This window comes from Nesoenas mayeri, assembly GCF_963082525.1.
Source record: "Nesoenas mayeri genome assembly, chromosome: 24".
Taxonomy (NCBI): Eukaryota; Metazoa; Chordata; class Aves; order Columbiformes; family Columbidae; genus Nesoenas; species Nesoenas mayeri.
Window position 1 is genome coordinate 5,779,687 of NC_137546.1, and position 21,080 is coordinate 5,800,766.

The window sequence follows — 21,080 nt, forward strand, 5'->3', positions numbered from 1 at the left end:
ACCAAACCTGCCCCGCCGTGCTTAATTACCCCGCGGGCTTAATTACGGCTTCGTTAGCGCCCGCCGCACCCTCTGCTTCCCTCCCCCCCTGCCAAAAAAATGCTGCACCCCAGTTTGGGGGTTTCAAAAACCCACCAAGGGGCTCAGCCCCCAATTTCCCCCAAGATTTTGGGGTTGTAAAATACCCCCCTCCCCTTATTAATTGCAATAATTAAGGGTAATTATGCAGCAATAATTATGGCCATGGCAGGGGAGGGTACTGAGACCAGGGTACTTTGGGGCTGGGTGCAGTTTGGGGGTGATTTGGGAGGTTTTGAGCGTTGTGGAGGGGGCTCCCCAAAATGGACCCTATGGGACTGGAGGAAGAGGAGGAGGAGGATGAAGAGGAGGAGGAGGATGATGAGGAGGAAGCACTGAGGACATGTTTAATGCCAGAGCACACTCCACGCGCCCCCTCCCGCAGCCCGGACGCCTGGGTTCCCCCATTGCGGGGGGTCCCACGTCACCTGGGGTGGGTCAGGACCACCTGCTCTTTCTGCGGGTGACATCCTTGGGGTCCCCAAAAGTCCTCACTTGGGGTTGGCGAGCTCCTCGATGGCTCTGCGCAGCTGCGGCGGGACAGAGGACGGATGGTGGGGTCTTGTCCCCCTCCTTGTCACCCCCTTGTCCCCCCCCGTGTCCCCCCGTCACCTCCGCCCGGCTGACGGCTCCCACCAGCTCCCCGGACCGGGTGACAAAGATGCGCTGCAGCTTCAGCATCTCAAAGAGGTGATGGGCCTTGGGGAGGTGACAACAGGGACACATGGGGACAGAGCCACCCCCACCGCATCCCCTTGTTGAGCTGGGGGGGGGTTGGTGGCTCCTGGATCCATCAGGACGCGTGTGTGTGTCCCCCCGTCCCCAAACCTGGTGCAGGGAGGTCCATGGTGAGAGCTGGAGCATGATGGGCTCAATGGTGCAGCTGTCCCCAAGTGTCCCCACGGTGGCCAGCTTGAGGAAGGTGATACGTTAATTTTGGGGTGTGAAAGCAACTTTTTGGGGTGTGGTGTGGTGCTCGCTTCCCCCCGCACCTTCCCAACTTACCTTCTCCCCCGGGGGTGCCTGGGGGTGCTTGTGGCTCTGCAGGAAGGTGACCAGCTGGGCTCTGCTGACAGTGCCCACCAGCATGGGTGACTCTGGGGGACAGGGACAACCTTGGTGACATGTCCCTGCTGGTCACGGTGACCCCCCTGCACCCCAACACCCCACCTGCGCTCTCCACCACGGGGTACTCGGCATTGGTGGACGCATCCAAGGCCACCAACACCTCCTGGAAGCCACCACCCTTGGCCAAGGCCACCACCCGGCGCTCCATGAACTCCTCCACCACCACTCGGTAGGAACTGGTGAGTCATAAAACCCCCGAATTTCCATCATTTCGCAGCAAATCACCCCAAAATGTGGGGTTTTTTTGGGGTGAGGGGGGCTCACGCCATGTGCCGGCTGCGGATGGGGGGCAGGTAGGGCAGCTTCTTGACGATGATGGTGCCGTCGTAGAAGGAGGGCTGGTGTTTCTGGGTGATGGCGTTGGCCACCAGCACGGCCAGCACCACGGGCAGGAGGTGGCCCAGGTGGCCGGTGGCCTCGCAGACCAGCAGGGCCGTGGAGATGGTGTGTGTCACCGAGCCCGAGAAGGCGGCAGCGCCTGGCGGGGACAAACCCGCCCCCCGTGTTAGTGTTGGGGTGGTGGGTGTCCCGTCCCCCCACCCATGGGTGCCCCTCACCCACTCACCAGCCAGTGCGTAGCCAGCGGGGATAATGGGGCGCAAGGTCCCCTCGGAATGCAGCCCATGGGGGAACAGCAGGGCCACTGTCTCCCCCACCAACCGCCCGATGGCGGCTCCTGAAATTGGGGGATGGAGGCGGGGGGGGGAAGATGGGGAGACCCCCAGCAGTGCCTCCACCCCGCCCCCCCCCCCCCATAATAGTGCAGTTGGAGGTGAGCACCCCATTGTGCCACCACCCTCAGAGTGGGTGTACCCGCCCTGGGCTGGATAGAACCCCTCAACCCCACTTGGAGATGGATGTGACCCCCCCCACCCAAGGCTGGGCTGGATAGAACCTCTTAACTACCCCCCTCCCCAACTAGATGTAAACCCCCCAGGGCTGGATGCAACCCCTGTATCCCCCACTCCAAGGGCTGGATGACCCCCTTGTGCCCCCCCCACCCAGGGCTGGATGACCCCCCCTATAGTCCCCATTAGACCTGGATGCTCCCCCACCCAGGGCTGGATGACCCCCCCTATAGTCCCCATTAGACCTGGATGCTCCCCCACCCAGGGCTGGATAGAACCCCTGAACCCCACTTGGAGATGGACGTGACCCCCCCCAGGGCTGGACAGGACCTCTTAACCACCACCCCCGCTAGCTGTACCTCCCCCCCCCCAGGCTGGATGGAACCCCTGCCCCGCTGTGTCCCCCACTCCAAGGGGTGGATGACCCCCCTATAGCCCCCATGAGACCTGGATGTCCCCGCCGAGGGCTGGCTGCCCTCCTATATCCCCCCAGACTTGGATGTCCCCCCCAAGGACGGGATGACCCCCCATAGCGCCCTCCGAGCTGGATGTCCCCCCCAAGGTGAGGTGCCCCCCATACCTCTCCCCACCCCAGCTGGCTGCCCCCCTAGAGCTGTTTGCCCCCTTGTACCCCCCACCCAAAGCCGAATGCTCCCCTTGGCTCCCCCCCAGGGCTGGTTGCCCCCCCCAACCAACAGCCCCCCAACTCACCATAGACAAAGATGGGCATGAAGTATCCAGCGGGGAGGGGCAGCGTGGTGGCCAGGATCAGCATCCAGAACTGGAGGGGGGGGGCACAGGGAAAGGGGGAGTCACCCCCTTGGGGACACCATCTCAGGGCTGGGGGGCACACAGGGATTTGGGGGGGGGGGCATGGCTACCTTCATCAGCAGGAAGAAGGCCAAGGTGCCAAAGATGGTGGCCGAGGGGTGACACCACTCCTGCCACAGCGCCCCCGGCTCCACGCGGGGTGGGGGGAAAGCGGAGGCGTCGGGGACCAGCGCGCCCCACGTGCGGTTGTCAAAGAGAGAGGTGAGATACTCCTTCATGCTGAGCTGGGACGGACAGACAGACACCCTGAGCACCTGCTGGGATGGCTGGGGGGGGGCCCTGGTGCCTGTGTCCCCCCCTAAACTCACCCGGGAAGCCATCAGCTGTCCCAGCCCGGGGGGGAAGGTGATGGACGCCAGGAGCAGGACCACCAGTGCTGTGTAGATGGGTTTGCTGGAGGGGGAGAGGCAGCGCTGGGGGGCGTGGGGACAGACAGACGGACGGATTGGGAGGGGATGCAGGGACAGAGGGATAGATGAGGTGCGCGGGGGGACATACAAACACCCAGGATGGGTGGGGTGGATGGGAAGGGTGTTGGGGGGGGACACAGGGATGCCCAGGGTGTGCGTGGAGGGGACATATGGACACCCAGGGTTAACAGGATGGACATGTAGGGTGTGTGGAGTGGACAGACGGACAACCAGGGTGCATGAGGTGGACATGCAGATGTACAGGGCGTATGGGGAGGACCCATGGACGCCCAGGGTGCATGGGGTGGACAGACGGACGCCCAGGGTGCATGGGGTGGACGTGCAGATGTACAGAGTGTATGGGGGGGACAGACGGACATCCAGGGGGCATGGAGTGGACAGATGGATGCCCAGGGTGCATGGGGCGGACATGCAGATGTACAGAGTGTATGGGGGGGACAGACAGACATCCAGGGTGCATGGAGTGGACAGACGGACGCCCAGGGTGCATGGGGTGGACATGCAGATGTACAGGGTGTATGGGGGGGACAGACGGACATCCAGGGTGCATGGAGTGGACAGACGGACACCCAGGGTGCATGGGGCAGACATGCAGATGTACAGGGTGTATGGGGGGGACAGACAGATGTCCAGGGTGCATAGGGGGACACACGGACACTCAGGGTGCATTGAGGGGACATAGGGATGCCCAGGGTGTATGGCAGGGGGGACATACAGACACCCAGGGTGCACAGGATGGATGTGTAGGGTGCATGGAGGGGACAGATGGACACATGGGGTGCATGGGGAGACACACAGACACCCAGGGTGCACAGGATGGATGTGTAGGGTGCATGGAGGGGACAGATGGACACGTGGGGTGCATGGGGGGACATACAGACACCCAGGGTGCCCAGTGTGGAGGCGCAGGGTGCACGGCACAGACACACAGGTGCATGCTATTGATGCACAGGCTGCCCGAGGTGGACACACGGACGCGCAGGGTGCACGGCACGGACACGCAGGGTACAGACAGACAGACGGACGCCCGGTACGGACTCGGTGGCCAGCAGCTTGCCCGTGAGCCGGTTGTCCTTGACGGCGGCCAGCAGCCAGCGCTGGCAGAAGAGGTACGCGCAGCCCAGCACCCCACAAACGACCCTGTGAGGACAGGATGGGTGCGGGCAGGGGTGCAGGCAGGGGTGCGGGCAGGGGTATGGGCAGAACTACATAAATTACCCCAAAATCACAAAGAAGAACGTCTCTGTTAGGTGGAAAGGGAAATCAATCGTGATGCTGCTCTTAAAAATCGCAGCGATGGTTTCTGGAGGAGGAGAGAGGGATGAGTGGGTGGTTTCGGGGGTGGGCACCCCAAAAATGCCCCAAGCTCCCCCGATTAGGGCGAAAGGGGGTGCCCCCGCCCTGCCTTGCCTTGCTCGCTGTTGAAGACGGCGAGGAGGCGGAACACGAAGGCGCCGCAGGTCGCGGCGAAGAAGCCGCGCCAGTAATCCCGCACGGCAAAGTGGGACGACATCGCCTCGATGCTGAAAAGCACCCCTGGAAAAATAGGGGGGCGGGGGGGAGGTCTCTAGGAGGAGGACGTAGGGGTCCACAAGGTGGGATGGGGGGGTTCTCACCGCTGATGGGCGCCCCGAAAACCGTGGCCACCCCGACGGCTTGTGCTGCCACCAGCATCTCGTTCTGCTTGAACTTGTTCTGCCATAACCCCAATTTTTTGGTTTTTGAGGGGGTAAATAAAATTCCCCTTAATTTGGGGGGGAAGGGGAATGCCCCCTCCTAAATTTTTTGGGAGGCAGCACCCCTACCTCATAATCCTTCGTCACTGAGGTCCGCATCTTCCCCAAATAGGCTGCGGCCATGGCGGAGAGGTGGACAAAGGGACCCTGGGGGGGACGTGGCGCTGAGTGGCCGCCCCCCACCACCCCAAAACTGGTTGGAACCGGGAATTGGGTTGCAGGGGGGGGATCCCTCACCACTTTGCCAAGGAAAACGGTGCTGCCGGCCACCAGAGTGCAGGTCAGCCCCACCACCTTGGCTCCGAAATTCTGGATGGCCAGGTAGTCCTCCAACACAACGCCCGTCAGGATGGTCTTCAGCTCCGGGATGCCAGAACCTGGCAAAAAAAGGTGGGGTGTCTAAATTTTAGGGGTCTCCTAAAAGAGGGGGGAGTGTTGGGGAGCTGAGGAGGTTGGGGTGCAGCTGGCTCACCTCCTGAGTGGGGGGTGATGCTCTGGGAGAAGCCGGTGGAGAAGGTGGTCAGTGCCACCGGGTACATGGTCCACGAGAGGTACTTGAGCACCAAGATGTCACCGAGCTCTTGGTAAAGCCACCGGTGGGCTGGGGAGGAAGCATCGGGAGGGGAGATGGACCCCCCTGCCAAAAAAGACCGCCTCCCTATCCTTGGTGAACCCCCAAACGCCAGGTGAACCCCCCCCTGTTTACCATTGTAGAGCCTGAAGACGAGGATGTCCATGACGAAGCTGATGGTGGCCATGAGGCTCCCCAGGATGAAGAGGAAATACCAGTCCTCCCCAACACGGAAAAGGAGCCGCTTCACCCCCTCCAGACACCCTGGGGGGGGGAAACGGGGTGGTGAGCCCCCCGAACACCCCTACACCCCCAAAGTCCCCTCGCTAGGGTGGGGGTCTCACCTCTGAGCCTCCTCCGGGCGCGGGGACAGGGTCTCCAGCTCTTCTCTGACACCAGCACCTTCTGTTCCTCCTGCGCCCCCCGTGGCCCCCCAGGGATGGGGGGCTCCATGGTGGGGATATTTTGGTGGACAAGACCCCCCCTCTTTTATTTCAGCACCCCCTCACCGATCCACCCGCCCCAGCCTCTGCTGCCGCACTGAGTTTGCAAACGAGCTCATTAAAAACGACCTTGACGAAGCCGACGGACCCGCTCGGGCCGGAGCGAGCCGGGTTTGTCCCCCCCCCCGCCACCTCCAAGTACAACCCATGGCGGGGAGTATTTAATAAGTATTTTAATTAATTATCATTATTATTCCTTCATAATAGGCAGGACCGGCGCCATCGCATTCCACGGCGCTGAAGTGGGGGGGACGGAGAGGGGGGAAAAATTTCCACCGTCGCAAGACCTAAATTTAGCCCGTTTTACGAGAGGTTTGGCAGGCGGCCGGGAGCCGTAACGAGGCTTTAAAAAGCTCGTCAAGCCGCCCCCCCCGAAACAACCGGCCTTGCTTCATCTTCGCTGGGAGGAGGAAGAGGAAGGGGGTTCACTTTTCCTCCCCAGAGGGAGTTGGGGGTCGCGGTTTTGGGAGGAAGTGGTGGGCAACCCCAAAATCCTCATCCGCTTTTGGATCGGAGTGCGGATTTCACCCATTGGCACCGCATGGAGCTTTTCGGGAGCTTCGTCCGGCCCCGCGGCGAGACCTTGGGGTTCCCAGGTGAGTTTTTGGGGGGTCGCCACTTTTAGGGGGGGGTTCACCCCATTTTTAAGTGCTGCCTCTTCCCCACACACCAGCACATCTCCATCCTGGGCAGAGCCAGTTTTAGGGGGGTCGCCACCAAAATGTGGCTGTGACCACATTTTGGAAGCCTTTGCCTTTTGGGAGCCCCAAACCGCAACTGTGACCCCCTCATCTCCAGCAGCTCGACCTGGCAACACCGGGACGGTGAAGACCTTGGGCAACACGTATCAGTTCACAGTGGATGTCAGCGACTTCGCCCCCGAGGACATCATCGTCACCACCTCCAACAACCAGATCGAGGTGCACGCCGAGAAGGTGGGTGCTCCCCCCCTTCCCTGCTCCCCCCCAAAATCCTCAACCGGGGACCCCGCAACACCCACCCAGCTTCTTAACAGTCCCAGCCATAACCCCACTAGGGTTTAATTTACCATTTCATTGTCTTTTTGCCCCATATTTCACAGGAGCGAAGCCCACTGACCCCACAAACTCATGCCCTGTAATTTCCCCTCTCCTGGGGGGTAGGAACAACAATAAAATGCACCTTTGTCCCCCCCTCAGGTGCCACCCGCGTCCCGCCTGTCCCCACGGGGAGACAAATATTGACACCACACACAAGGCACGACCGCCAGCGGGGCACTAAAAACAAACCATCATCCTGCCCGCACCCCAAAATCACCTGTTTTCCCCCGATTTTCTTTTCCCCAGCTGGCGGCAGATGGCACCGTCATGAACACCTTCACCCACAAGTGCCAGCTGCCCGAAGACGTGGACCCCACGTCGGTGTCATCGGCGCTGGGGGACGATGGCACGTTGACCATCCGGGCTCAGCGGCAGCCCAGCAAGCACACCGAGCACGTCCAGCAAACCTTCCGGACTGAGATCAAGATCTGAGGGGTCAGGGGGGGTCCTTTTTGCCCCTTGTTTCCCTTGTTAATTATTTGGATAATTTGGGAGGGGGGTGGGGAAGGGGAACGCGCCCCATGGGGTCAGAGCCATGGAGAGGGGTTGTTTTGGTGACACATGTCCCATCACCCACTGGATAAATTCAGGAGGGCATCCCAGCTCCGGCGAGGGTCGATGGGGACAATCCGGTGTGGCCGGGGCTGAGCCAGGAGCAACATTCCCATCCCTGACCCTCCACTGGAGCTTGTCTCTGTATATACAGCTTGTGATAAATTATTGAGCACGCCTGCCTGCTGCCTCCTCCGTCTTTTTGAATGTTTTCTTCATGCTTTTCCCGCAAAAGGGCTGTGGGTTCGGTGTCTTGGCGAGTGATCCCACAAACCATCCCTCCTTCCCGACAAAAGCGCTGGCGAGGAGCCGCCTGGGCTCCCCTCCGGTGCCCGCCGCCCCGTTTATTTCCAGCCCAGGCTGACTCATTTCTTCCTCACCGCTCTATTTCTGAGCCATTCCCTCAGCCGCTCGGCCACTGGCCCCCCTGGAAGGTCACCAAACCCCCTCCTCCCCTCGCCCACTTGCACCCAGCGCCGGCGGGGAGTCCCCGACCCGCCACACAAGCCAGGGCGACAGTCCCAGACCAGCTGCCAAACCCAAGGGCTCCTTTTTGTGGGCTTGAAATCCGCCCCCGTGAGCGTCTGGCTCCATCCCCCCATGTGTACAAACAACAGCGGGGCTGTTTATAGCTGCCACACGGCTCGTGTTGCTGCTCCAGCGCCGAGGTCACCTCGTCCCCGTTTGTCCCCATACAGCTCGTGACTTGCATTAACACACCTGCAGCGGTGGGGACACGGACAAACGCACGCAATCCTGCCATCGTGCCCTCCGGTGGGTTGTCTGTTGTCACCGCTGGTCACTTTGGGGGCTCCCTACCACCGCAAAAATGTTTAAAAGTTATTTAAGAAGCTTTTAATGACTATAAAAGCCCCCCCCAGCAGATCTTAGGGCATGGGAGCCATGGAGGCGGGAATGCCTGTTGTTGTTCCTCAGCGATGGGATGTGCCTCCTCTGCCCCAAAATGCCACCCCTGGGTGCCCAGAGCACCCATGGAGCCACCCGCTATGGTCATTGATTGCCATCTAGTGGTGACAATCTGGTGGGTGGCCCTTGTCCACAGAGCTCCAGAAAAAAGGAGGAAGAAATAAAACCCACGTTTTTCTCTCCAAAGGTTTTGCACGGGGGAGATTTCCGAGCTGGGAAGGGACAGTCCCAGTGCCAAACAGCGGCTTGGCCCCACTTTGGGCTCATTTTTGGCAGGCAGGGTGGGAAATCCAGCCATAGGGGGAGGCAGGTGGATAATAGGAATAAATACGATGTGTTTGGGGCTGCCCAAACCCAGCGGTTCCTTGCGACGGGCACCAGTCACAGCCACGCGGGGACACTCGGGCCACCGCGGGGGGTTTGCCCACCGTGAGGCAACATTGTTAGGTTGGGTTTAGGAACAATTTCTTCCCCAAAGGGCTGTGGGGCATTGGAACAGGCTGCCCAGGGCAGTGCTGGAGTCACCATCCCTGGAGGGCTGGACAGATGGACATGAGGTTCTCAGGACATGGGGCAGTGCTGGGGTGGGTTATGGTTGAACTCTTCATCTTGAGGGGCTTTTCCAAACAAAATTAGTCTGTGATTCTACATCCTGCAGCTCTTGGCCCATGCTGACCGCCGGGACCACCGCACCGCAGTGATTCCCTGTGGAGATGTCCAGCTGCCACAATGGCGGCTGCTCAACGCTTCGCCCTGCTGGCACATCTCGGGGGGCGTGTGTAACTTTGTGCGGGGAACCAAAGCCCCCAGGGGCACACAGTGCGGTGGAACAGGGGCCATCTGCCCCTCACGGAGCCGCAGGAGCAGCCCCCGGGCCAGCGGGCCCTCGCAGCACCGCCGGCTGCACCGCCCTCCCTGCACCGTCATGGCGGCGCTGCGGGGAGACGGGCGGGAATCCCGGCGGTACCACGTGACCGGCTTCACCTCTCCCACCTGCGCATGCGCAGGGCCCCGCCCCGCCCCGGGCCGCGGGTGGGCGGAGGAGGGAGACGCCGCTTCCGCCCGGCGCGAAGATGGCGGCGCCCTTTGTCTGGTCGGTGTCACGGTGAGGGCCCCGGGCGGCGATGCGCGGCCCCCGCCGGGCCCGGCATGGCAGGTAGCGGCGGGGGCGCCGGGGAGGGCAGCAGGGAGCTCGGGGAGGGGCTGTGAGGGGACTGGAGGGCCTGAGGCGCGGGGGGGCTCGGGGGCTGTGAGGGGAAGGGGCTGCGGCCCAGCTCGCCACCTGAGGGGAGAACCCCCGGGAGAAGCGGCTTTGGGGGTGGGACCCCGGTATGTTTTTTTGAGGGGAGGTTGCTTGGCGATCCCCCCATCTTTTTAGCACCGCGGAGGGGCTGTGGCAGCTCTTCTCCCCGCGATTTGCGCCCCTCACCCCCTGTGACACCCCTGAGGCCGCGGTGCTGCAGGAACGGGGGGTTGTGGTGAGGGGGGCGGGGGCGCTGCTGGGATTTGCTGGGGTCCCCTCGCTTCCCAGGGTGTCCATGGGAGGTGTTTGTGTCCCCACGGAGCCCTGGGGGGATTTTGGGGCGAGGTCAGGAGCAAAGCCCCGTGCCCCGACCCGCGGGGCAGCTGCCAGCCGCTGGGGACACAGGGGGACACAGCCCTGGTGGCCACCACGGCCTGAGACAAGTCCCCACACCGTCTGCCTGCACGTCAGGGCTGTCACCAGCAGATGAGCGGAGAAAACTTCAAAGCATCGTGCAGCAACTCAAGGCAAAAAAGGGTTTTCCTCACTTTCTGGCATCTTTCTTGCCGCGGTGACAGCCCGGACCGGCTGTACTTGCCCTCCATGGGCGTCACCTTTTGGGCACAGGTGACACATTTTATGGACAAGCCGCATTTCCTTGATTGCATTTCCACGTCAGGAGCCTCTGCTGAAGTTCCAGCGCTTGGGCAGCGTTCCAAGGCTGGTTTTTATTTTTTGCAAGAAGGTAAATGTTTTGTAGCTCATTTTCTTGGCAGACCTGGGAATTGCGAGGTCTCGGTGGCTCCGCTGGCTCCCTGCCCGCTGCAGCCACGTCAGGAGCCGCATGAGCACATCCCTGGACCCAAAAACTAAATAACTGAGGGGTTTGCGGGGCGTCTGTTCACTTGGGGTGGGTCTGGAGTGTCTCTACTCATCTCTCTCCTCATGTCTTTCTCCTTTTAGTTCCTTTTCACCACTTCTCTTTCCTTCCTGTTTTAGTTTCTGACTATTTTCCTCTCCTTACAGCTGAAGCCAAGCTTGCTTTCCGGTTTTGCCGCCGACCGCAAAGTCCAGAGCTCGTCTCTATTTCATAATCTGTATTATTAGCACATCTGTACCTTGAATGCGCTGGTCCGATCGGCTCTCAATTTCATTTTTTTTAACTGAAAACGTTGCAGAATCGGTTACTGGAAATGAGGACAGACTCCTGTTCGCAGAGACTGGACGGATCGCGGCTGCTCACGTGCAAGAAGGGAGATGACGGTAGGCAGAAAATAAACCCCTTGTCCTTTTTATCTCCTCAGCATAAGAATGGGTGGCTGGGTTGTAACAGGCAATGTTTAAAACATTATTTTTTACCGATTTATTGAGGCTTTGAGGTTTTTTAGATGCTCGGATGGCAGGTATGGGGAGAGATTAATGTGATTAATAAGCGAGAGAGCTTAACAGGGGTCATGTGGGAAGCTCCATGGGACTCTCGCTGCTATATTTATCTCCGTGGGCGTGGGTGTTCTCATAATGAAGCTTTTCTGTGATTAATCGGGTAACGAGAGACTCAACAGCCACGTCGCGGGGGGGGAGATCGGGAGGGGAAACGGTGCTCACGTGTCTCAGAAACAGCAAAACTGGGGGGTGCCCAGTCCTGGGTCGGTGACATCGGGCTGTGGTGCCTTTGACACACGAGGTTTAGGTTTTAAAACGGAGCTTTTGGTCCCAGGATGGCTGTGTAGAGACTGACGTGAGCACTGTGAAGGGGGAAAACTCCGCAGAAGAGCCGCAGCCGCCTCGCTCCTCGGGATATCTCCACTCCGCGCAGCACAGGGGTGAGCTCGGGCTCTGCGCTGGGCTTATCTGGGGTTTTCAGGCGACGAGGGCTCGTTAATTTAGCAGTTGAATGGACCGGCAATGCCAGACATGGTATTTGCCCTCCCTGGGTTCATCTCTGGTGTATCCCATTCAGTCGGGCGTGGGGATGGATCTCGGTGCTGGAGCCACAAACTGGCCCTGCCCAAGCAGTGACAAGGAACCGGGGGGGCATTTTGGGTGCAACGTGGGGTTTTTTGATCCATATATTTGAGGGTTTTCGGGCTTGGAGTCAGGGCTTTTAGTGTATGAAAGTGTTAGGGAACATTGGTCACTGGGTTTTGGTGACACGAAGCTCGTTTCACTCTCGACCCTGCTGTGCTCGTGTGCGCCGACGAAGCTGTAATGCGATATTACAGAGGAAACCACAGAAAATATGGATTTTTCGGGGGAGGAGTTAAATTTCTTGGGATTTTCATTCATTGCAAAGCTTGGGCACGAAGCTGAGGCGAGCCTGATCGGTGAGTGATAAAAATCATCGTTCAAATGCGAAGTGCTTCCCACAAATTACCCAAAATAGGTTTTTAGTGCATCAAACCGTCGTGATTTCTCAGATCCTGCTGCGCTGAGCTTTCCCCGTATGACAGGCAGCTTTGCTCGTCCTGCTGCAACAATCTGCCCCTTTTTCCCCCTAAATTTCTTCCGCAAACCTTGCAGGGTCAGACGTATGTGGGGGTTTAGGCAGATTTTGATCCAAACACTGATTTTTCTGGCTCTTGAGGGATGTATTTTGGGACAGGCTGTGGGCGTTTGGTTAAAAACACCCTGATATTTGAAGAACTGGGGGAAAGTCGTGGCGGTGAGTTAATTGCAAAGGCAAATCATATCTTTGGGAGTGAAACACCCTCTCTGTGTGGGACCCGATGCTGTCGGAGGTGTCTGGGCTTCTCCTCCTCCCCAGGAATGATTTTGGAAGCCAGATGGATCCTTGGGCTGGAAGGTTTTTCGCCGAGCGCGTTGTCGGCACTGGCAGCAGACAGGAGGAGGCTCCCTCGGCTCACTCTGCGCTACACATGCTCTCAGGCTCTATGCTCTCAGGTTCTTGGAACTGACCTGCTTGTGTGCATCTAAACCTGTCGCTTTTCCCCAAACCTGAGATTTCCAGCTGGTTTTAAGAGCTGGGATAGTGGAAAAGCAACTGCTGTGAGCTGGAAACCATCAGAGAGACGCTGAGCATCAAAACAAGGAGCATTTGCCCGACCGTGACTTTGTTTCTTCCAGCAGTTGGAACTTGAAGGTTTTCCTCCAATGAATAACTGTGGATAAATTCACGTTTGCTTCCTCCCCCCTCGCCTGTTGATGAAAAGATCCCTCTGGCTCGCACAGGAATCATTTTTGGAAAGTGAAGCTGAGTGAAAACCCCGTGTTCTCTGCCCAAAACCTTTCATTCCTTACCCAAAACCATTTGTTCTTTACCCTGCACCGTGCAGGAGAAAACTCCCAACACGTGAGCAGCTCGAGCTCCTGCTGCGCCTCAACCTTTGCTGACGAGGACTTGCTTGAAAAACGGGATTTTGCTGTGTTTCCAGGAATTTGCAGCATTCCTCAGCCAAAGTCATGCTCCAGACGGGGACGGCTCCCTGCAAACACACAACACAAAAATAAACATCCCTCAGTATCTACGACGCGAGCACCTAAAAGGAGCTGGAAGATTTTGATGATGAAGGGAGGGTGGCACTTGTGTTTGCAGAGGCAAGAGCGTTCCTGCTCACAGCTTGGGGTGATTCAGGAGCAATAAATGTATTTTAAGTGCTGTTAGGGTGGCAAAATAATATATTGACTGTTCATTTGCTGCTCTTTGGTGTCATGCCAGTTTGAGGGAAGGTTTTGGGGTGGTGTTTGGTGGGGGAGACTGATGGCTGTAGCAAGGAGCTGAAATTTGGCTTTTTGGCCACATTTTTTTAGTGAACAGCTTGATCACGTTTTTGTTTTTCTGTGGCTTTGTGCCCTGTCCTGTTTTGTGGCTCCTTCTGACACAGCATCAGGGTTTTGCCACCCGTCTCACCCCCCTCCTGTTTCTTTTTCTCCCCGCAGCCATGGATTTCCCCCAGCACAGCAAACAAGTCCTGGAACAGCTGAACCAGCAGCGGCAGCTGGGTTTGCTCTGCGACTGCACCTTCGTGGTGGACGGCATCGACTTCAAAGCCCACAAAGCTGTGCTGGCCGCCTGCAGCGAGTATTTCAGGATGCTTTTTGTTGACCAGAAGGACGTGGTGCATCTTGACATCAGCAACGCGGCAGGTAGGGTCATCCCATATCCCTCCCTGCTGCTTAAAAGAAGCCATTTGTTGCCCCAGGGCTCTTCAGCCTGCAATTTAGTGCATTTTTGGGCTTTTTAAAATCACACAGAGGTGAGAGCTCATCTGTGGTTTTGTTGCCTCCCTTCCAGGCTTGGGTCAGGTTTTGGAGTTCATGTATACGGCTAAGCTCAGCCTAAACCGCGACAACGTGGAAGATGTGCTGGCCGTGGCGGGTTTCCTCCAGATGCAGGAGATTGTCAGCGCCTGCAACGCTCTCAAGTCGCTTGCCGTGCCGGCAGAGAACCCCCCGGAGAGCCCACCACCCCCCGCTGCCCCCGGTACGGAGCCTCCTCGCGTTCCCTCACCCGGGGAGGCTGGAAATCACCCCGGGAAGTGGCCGCGCTCTCTGTCCGCATCCAAACCCACGCACTGGGTGCATCAGTGGTGTCCGTGTGGGGTTTATTCCCCTCATGAGGAGGCAAAAGTTGACAAATCAATGTTTTCTTGAATTTTTATGAGATTTGAGAACCCTTCTGGCATCTGGAGCGCTTTGCCTCCTCCCTTGCAGGGGCCAACAAGGTGACTGTCAAGGACGAGACGTCGACTGCAGAAGCATCGGGTGATCTTGACAAAATAAAACCGGTTCCGTCTGACCCGGAGGGGACAGAAGAGAAACCCGTGATCGCAGAGACACAACCCGAGGGACAAACAGAGCAGCTGGGTGGCCAAGAAGGTGAGACACCCCAAAATCCCCCTGTCACCCTCCTGATACACCTCGTCCCACTGCCCGATGTCTCCTTGTGCAAGTCCAAGACACCCTGACCCTTGTAGGAGCAGAGGTTGCCATCCAGGAGGGCCCCAACGCCGAATTTCCTGCCCCCCCGCAGCTGGTGGAGAGCGTGGTCAGCAGCGGCAGCCCCGCGACAAAGAGCAGCGTCCCTGCCAGCGCCGAAACAGGAGGTGGGTGCGTGAGCGAGGGCGGCACTGGGGACTTTGCTGACCCCCATTTCCTTCAGTGGGGCTGGAGTGAAGCTGGATGAGGGTTGAACCCTCATTTTCCACTCAGTTAATTTTCTTACTCTGAGTCTTGCTGCGCAAACACTGTTTCCTTCCCCTGTGCTGGGCACTGGGGAGGACAAACCTCAAATCGTGCGGGCAGTTTTGGGCCCCTCACGCCAAGAAAACTCTTGAGGTGCTGGAGCGAGTGGAGAGAAGGGAACAGAGCTGGTGAGGGGCTGGAGCACAAGTGTGATGGAGTGGCTGAGGGACCTGGGGGGTTCAGCTGGAGAACAGGAGCTGAGGGGAGACCTTCTGATCTCTGAACTGCCTGAAAGGAGCTTGGAGCCAGGGGGGTCGGGCTCTGCTCCCCAGGAACAAGCGCCAGGAGCAGAGGAAACGGCCTCAAGTTGCGCCAGGGGAGGTTGAGGTTGGATGTGGGAACAATTTCTTCCCCAAAGGGCTGTGGGGCATTGGAACAGGCTGCCCAGGGCAGTGCTGGAGTCACCAGCCCTGGAGGATTGGACAGACGGACATGAGGTTCTCAGGACATGGGGCAGTGCCAGGGCTGGGGAATGGTTGGACTCCATGATATTAGGCCTAAAATCTGAAAAATCCCTCAATAACCTGTAATATAAACTGACTCTGGGTAGATTTTTTGTCCCTTGCATGGTACGACGGAGAACTGGGTTTTTCCTAAGTACAGTAGGACAGGTCTAATCCCTATTGCCTTAAAACTGGGCTTAGAGTTAGGAAATACAAGTAGGTTTTGCATTGCTGATGCTGCTCCCGATCTCTAACCTCCCTCTTTTCCAACTGCCTGCAGAGCTGGAGCTGGAAGCGAAGGAGGAAGAGGGGGAGGTGACGGCAGAGCATGAAGAGGAGGCAAAAATCCCTGAGGAAGAGCAACCCCGGTTAGAAAACGGAGAAAACGCTGAAGATAATGAATCAGGGAGCACTGACTCTGGGCAGGAAAACTTGGGTGAAACCCGTCTGCTGCGTTCAGGCACCTACAGCGACAGGACCGAGTCGAAAGCCTACGGCTCCGTCACACACAAGTGCGAGGTGAGGCTGCTCATGTCCCCAGTGAGGCTCCCTGCTCCCCTGGGGACACATCAGGTGTCACCGGCCGCGTCTGCTCCCGTCTCCGTCCCCAGGACTGCGGGAAGGAGTTCACCCACACCGGGAACTTCAAGCGCCACATCCGTATCCACACCGGAGAGAAACCCTTCTCCTGCCGGGAGTGTAACAAAGCCTTCTCCGACCCGGCTGCCTGCAAAGCCCACGAGAAGACACACAGGTACAGGAATGCTGGGGACACAGAGGGGCCACCGGGAGCCCTGAGGTGCCACTGGGATGAGCTGAGTGGGGAAAGGGTTTTTGATGATGCCGTAGGTGGGAGGATTTGGTGCAGGAGCTGCTGCGTCTTTGCTTCTCGCACTGGCCTGGGGGAGCTGGTTGGATGGTGGAAAGACACCAAGAGTGCCAAGAAAATGTGGCTTATAGAGTCACAGAATCATTTTGGTTGGAAAAGCCCCTCAAGGTTATAGCGTCCAGCTGTTCCCCCACCCCTGTCCCTGCCCCATGTCCTGAGAACCTCATGTCCGTCTGTCCAGCCCTCCAGGGATGGTGACTCCAGCACTGCCCTGGGCAGCCTGTTCCAATGCCCCACAGCCCTTTGGGGAAGAAATTGTTCCCCACATCCAACCTCAACCTCCCCGGTGCAACTTGAGGCTGTTTCCTCTCATCCCGTCACTTTGTTCCTTGGGAGAAAGCGGCTTTTTGCAGCAAAAACCCAAATCCTTGTGAAATCCATCAGCACGGTGGGCTGGTCTGGGAGGAGAATTATTTTTCTGCCCCGTCCTTCCCTTTTGCGTTGCTTCAAGCCGTCCTGTGGGATCTGGACAGGTTTTGCTGGGGCGATGGAGCTCATTTTGGGGTGATTGGTGATGATTTTCCCCTGGTTTGATGGTTTCATCTCCTCCTCAGCCCGCTGAAGCCCTACGGCTGCGAGGAGTGTGGGAAGAGCTACCGCCTCATCAGCCTGCTGAACCTGCACAAGAAACGGCACACGGGGGAGGCCAAATACCGCTGCGATGACTGCGGCAAGCTCTTCACCACCTCGGGCAACCTCAAACGGCACCAGCTGGTCCACAGCGGCGAGAAACCCTACCAGTGCGACTACTGCGGGCGCTCCTTCTCCGACCCCACCTCCAAAATGCGGCACCTGGAGACCCACGACACCGACAAGGAGCACAAGTGTCCCCACTGCGACAAGAAGTTCAACCAGGTGAGTTGGCTGGGGGTGGTAAATTGGGACCAAGTGGGGTTTGGGCCCTTCCGGAGGGGGATGTGGGGATATGGGGGGATTTGCTGCATCCATCTGTCTGTCCCCTAGGTGGGGAATTTGAAGGCTCACTTGAAGATTCACATCGCGGACGGGCCCCTGAAGTGCCGGGAGTGCGGCAAACAGTTCACCACGTCAGGTAGCGCAGGGTGGGGGGTGACGGGGGACGGGAACTGCTCTGGGGGTGACAGGGACCGCTCCAGGGGGATTTTGGAATCAGAGGAAGGATTTCAGCCGGGACACAGGGGTTTAAACCTCAAACTGTGGTGCATAAATTCTCCCCCTCTGCGGGGCCGGGCTGGCGTCCCCAATGGGATCGCATCCCAGGTGCTCCCGGCAGGAGCCCTTGATCCAGTTTTTGGGGATGGGGACATTTCCTCCTGTCTCCCAAAACACCAGAGGGGTCCAGATGAGCTTGATGGTGTCTTTCCATCCCCTCAAAAATGGGGTGTTCATTCGGGCTGTCCCCCAATCTGCGGATCAGCGGAGCCATTGCAGCTCCGCAAACAGCGACAGGATCTCCCGAGGGAGCTCCTGGGGTGCTGGAAAGGACGAAGGGAGGGTGTTGGGGGCCCCGTACCCCCGTCCGAGCCTCCTCTGCTCTCAGGGAACCTCAAACGGCACCTCCGGATCCACAGCGGGGAGAAACCCTACGTCTGCGTCCACTGCCAGCGCCAGTTTGCCGACCCGGGGGCTCTGCAGCGCCACGTCCGCATCCACACCGGTAAGGACACGGCTGCTCTTTTCCCTAAGGGATTTTGGGAAGGTTTTGGGGTTGTCGATCCCCCACATCTTTTCCCTCCAGGAGAGAAGCCGTGTCAGTGCTTGATCTGTGGAAAAGCCTTCACCCAAGCCAGCTCCCTCATCGCCCACGTGCGCCAGCACACAGGGGAGAAGCCGTACGTCTGCGAGCGCTGCGGCAAGAGGTGAGGCTCCAACCCCACGGATTTTTAAGGGTGGGTGGAGGTGCCGGAGTGTCCTCACGAGTGACAAAAACCCTGGCGACCTTCCCCAGATTCGTACAATCGAGTCAACTGGCCAACCACATCCGTCACCACGACAACATCCGACCCCACAAATGCACCGTTTGCAACAAAGCCTTCGTCAACGTGGGCGATCTCTCCAAACACATCATCATCCACACCGGTGGGTACCGCCGAGGGTTCCCCAAATCTTTTAACAACCCCAAATCTTCAAATAACCCCAAATTCCTTATTTTATCCCCAGGGGAGAAGCCGTTTTTGTGTGACAAGTGCGGCCGGGGGTTCAACCGCGTGGACAACCTGCGTTCTCACGTGAAGACGGTGCATCAAGGCAAAGCCGGCATCAAAATCCTCGAGCCGGAGGAAGGCGACGAGGTCAATATTGTCACGGTGGCTTCTGATGACATGGTGACGTTGGCCACCGAAGCACTGGCTGCCACCGCTGTCACACAGCTCACGGGTGAGCTCGGGGAATCATCCTAAAAGGGGGTTTATCCCCAGGGTGCAGTTTGGGGGTCTCAGAGTGTCCCAATAGGGCGGTTTATCCCCGTGGGCATCTTGGGGGTCCCAGAACTGTCTCAAAAGGGAGGTTTATCCCTAGGACGCAGCTTGGGGGCCCCATGAACTGCCCTAAAAGCAAAGCTTATCCCCCCAGAGTGCAGCTGGGGAGTCCCAGAACTGTCCCAAATATGAGGTTTATCCCCCGGGGTGCAGGTTGGAGGTCCCAGAGCCCTCCCAAAAAGAGAGGTTTATCTGCCTGGGGTGCAGCTTATCTGTGGGGTGCAACTTGGGGATCCCAGAGTGACCACAAAAGGGAGGTTTAGCCATAGGCTGCAGATTTGGGGGTCCTGAGAGCCATCCTAAGAGGGAGCTTTATGCCTAGGGTGCAGTTTGGGTGATCCAGAGTCCCCCCCAAAGGGAGGTTTATTCCTCGGGTGCAGCTTGGGGGTCCCAGCACCATCCCAAAACTGGGGTTCATGCTGGGAGTGCAGTTTGGGTGCCCCAGAGTCCCCCCAAAGGGAGGTTTATCCCTGGGGTGCAGCTTTGGGGGTCCCAGCACCATCCCAAAACTGGGGTTCATGCTAGGGGTGCAGTTTGGGTGCCCCAGAGCCCCCCCAAAGGGAGGTTTATCCCTGGGGTGTAGCTTAGGGGTCCTGGAGCCCCACCAAATCTGCAGGGGGGTTTTACCCACGGGGTGCAGCACCCTTTGCCATAACCTGAGGCCAGGAACCATCACAGCCCATCCAGACCCCCCTCCCAACCACCATACGGGCAAAAACAGGGTCCTGCTCCCCCCGGGGTGTCCCCCCCCATCTCCTCACCCCGTCCCCCTTTCCCCCCCAGTTGTCCCCGTCACAGCCGCGGTGACAGCGGACGAGACCGAAGCTCTGAAAGCCGAGATCACCAAAGCCGTGAAACAAGTGCAAGAAGCAGGTGAGCCGAGTGAAACGGGGCGCGGGGAGTGCGGGAGTGACTCCCCTCCGACCCCCCCACCTCACAAACCCTTTTTCCCCCCCGTTTTTTCCCCCGCAGACCCCAACACCCAGATCCTTTACGCCTGCGATTCCTGCGGGGAGAAGTTCCTGGACGCGTCCAGCCTGGCGCAGCACGTGCGGCTCCACACGGCGCAGGCGCTCGTCATGTTCCAGGCCGACACGGACTTTTACCAGCAGCACTACGGCCCCCCCGGCCCCCCCTGGCACCCCGAGCAGGTCATCCCAGCAGGGGAACTGCTCCTCCGACCCCCCCCTGAACCCCAAAACACCCCCTTAGCCCCCCCTGCACCCACAACCGGGGAGGGGCAGCCGCCCCCCGAGTGATTCCTGCGATTCCTGCTGCCCGCCCCCCCCCGGCCCCCCACTTTGCCTTTATTTAAAAGCTGCTTGGAAATGGTGTAAAAAGTGTATTTCTGAATGCAGAGAGATGGAATAAATTGCAATATTTTCTAATGGTTGATGTTCGGGGGGTGGGGGGGACACTGCAGGCATTTGGTGACCCCCCACATTTGATGCTTTAGGGCTGATCTTGCTGAGGGGGGGTCCCCGAACCCCCTCAGCTCAGCTGGGGGGTTGCAGAAATCCTTGTTTAAAGTGCAATTGATTGGAAATGGATCTAATTGAGATGAAAAGGTAAAAAGCAACAAAAAAATGTCGTTTAGGATTTGCCAATGGGGTTTTGGGATTAAAGGGGGGGAGATCCTCATTGTGCCCCCCCCGTGTTACAGCGAGTGGAGTAGAGGAGGAGGGGAGCCCGTTTGGGTTAATAAAAGGAGAAAAGGGAGCCGCTGGTGACCCGGCATCAAGGGGTGACAGCCCGGCCCTGTGCTGCCCCTGGGGGGCTCAGATGGGGACACCCCATGGGGAGGGGCAACTGGGGGGCAGTGCTGGCTCCAGCCCATCCCTTGTCCCACTTAGTGCTTGGGGAGGACACATGGGGACAGACGGACAACCCGATGGGGACCCAACAGGACCATGGGGTTTGGACTCTTCTGGGGGTGACAATGGGCACAAAACCCTCTGGTGGGGGAAATGGGGACATTGAAGTCAGGATCATGTCTGACTCCCCCCCGCCCAGGTGCCCGGGATAGGGTAACGGACACATGGACAGACGTGCAACTGTCTGTGTGTCCACCTGGGCTTGAAATCACAGCACCACCCCTAGAGCCCCCCAGAATCCATGTGTCTGTCTGTCCCTGCCCCTCCGTGTGTCTGCAGCCAGGACAGG

At 58.7% G+C, this 21,080-nt stretch overlaps 3 protein-coding genes across 3 annotated transcripts; 2 read left to right on the top strand and 1 right to left on the bottom strand.

The window, feature by feature from the left end:
- Window positions 1-569: 569 nt before the first annotated feature.
- LOC308049169 (chloride channel protein ClC-Kb-like) lies at window positions 570-6,076 on the bottom strand (the record flags this gene model as incomplete). Its single annotated transcript, XM_080358670.1, has 19 exons — window positions 570-608; window positions 691-777; window positions 907-990; window positions 1,084-1,175; window positions 1,249-1,382; window positions 1,471-1,684; window positions 1,772-1,882; window positions 2,766-2,835; window positions 2,936-3,109; window positions 3,194-3,278; window positions 4,355-4,456; window positions 4,535-4,619; window positions 4,727-4,852; window positions 4,933-5,011; window positions 5,122-5,199; window positions 5,290-5,429; window positions 5,525-5,653; window positions 5,759-5,887; window positions 5,968-6,076. The coding sequence occupies 19 exons, from the start codon at window positions 6,074-6,076 to the stop codon at window positions 570-572; spliced, it is 2,067 nt and encodes a 688-aa protein (XP_080214796.1).
- Window positions 6,077-6,667: 591 nt separating this feature from the next.
- On the top strand, window positions 6,668-7,637 carry HSPB7 (heat shock protein family B (small) member 7; the record flags this gene model as incomplete). Its single annotated transcript, XM_080358718.1, has 3 exons — window positions 6,668-6,722; window positions 6,928-7,061; window positions 7,452-7,637. 3 exons carry the CDS (start codon window positions 6,668-6,670, stop codon window positions 7,635-7,637), a joined length of 375 nt encoding a protein of 124 aa, XP_080214844.1.
- A 1,972-nt stretch (window positions 7,638-9,609) lies between these two features.
- Window positions 9,610-20,268, top strand: ZBTB17 (zinc finger and BTB domain containing 17; the record flags this gene model as incomplete). Its single annotated transcript, XM_080358781.1, has 16 exons — window positions 9,610-9,840; window positions 11,106-11,190; window positions 13,825-14,031; window positions 14,180-14,368; window positions 14,599-14,763; window positions 14,862-14,990; window positions 15,853-16,091; window positions 16,184-16,326; window positions 17,016-17,316; window positions 17,425-17,512; window positions 17,981-18,097; window positions 18,179-18,299; window positions 18,389-18,519; window positions 18,601-18,816; window positions 19,701-19,790; window positions 19,890-20,268. The coding sequence occupies 16 exons, from the start codon at window positions 9,610-9,612 to the stop codon at window positions 20,174-20,176; spliced, it is 2,739 nt and encodes a 912-aa protein (XP_080214907.1). The 3' UTR covers window positions 20,177-20,268.
- Window positions 20,269-21,080: the final 812 nt, after the last annotated feature.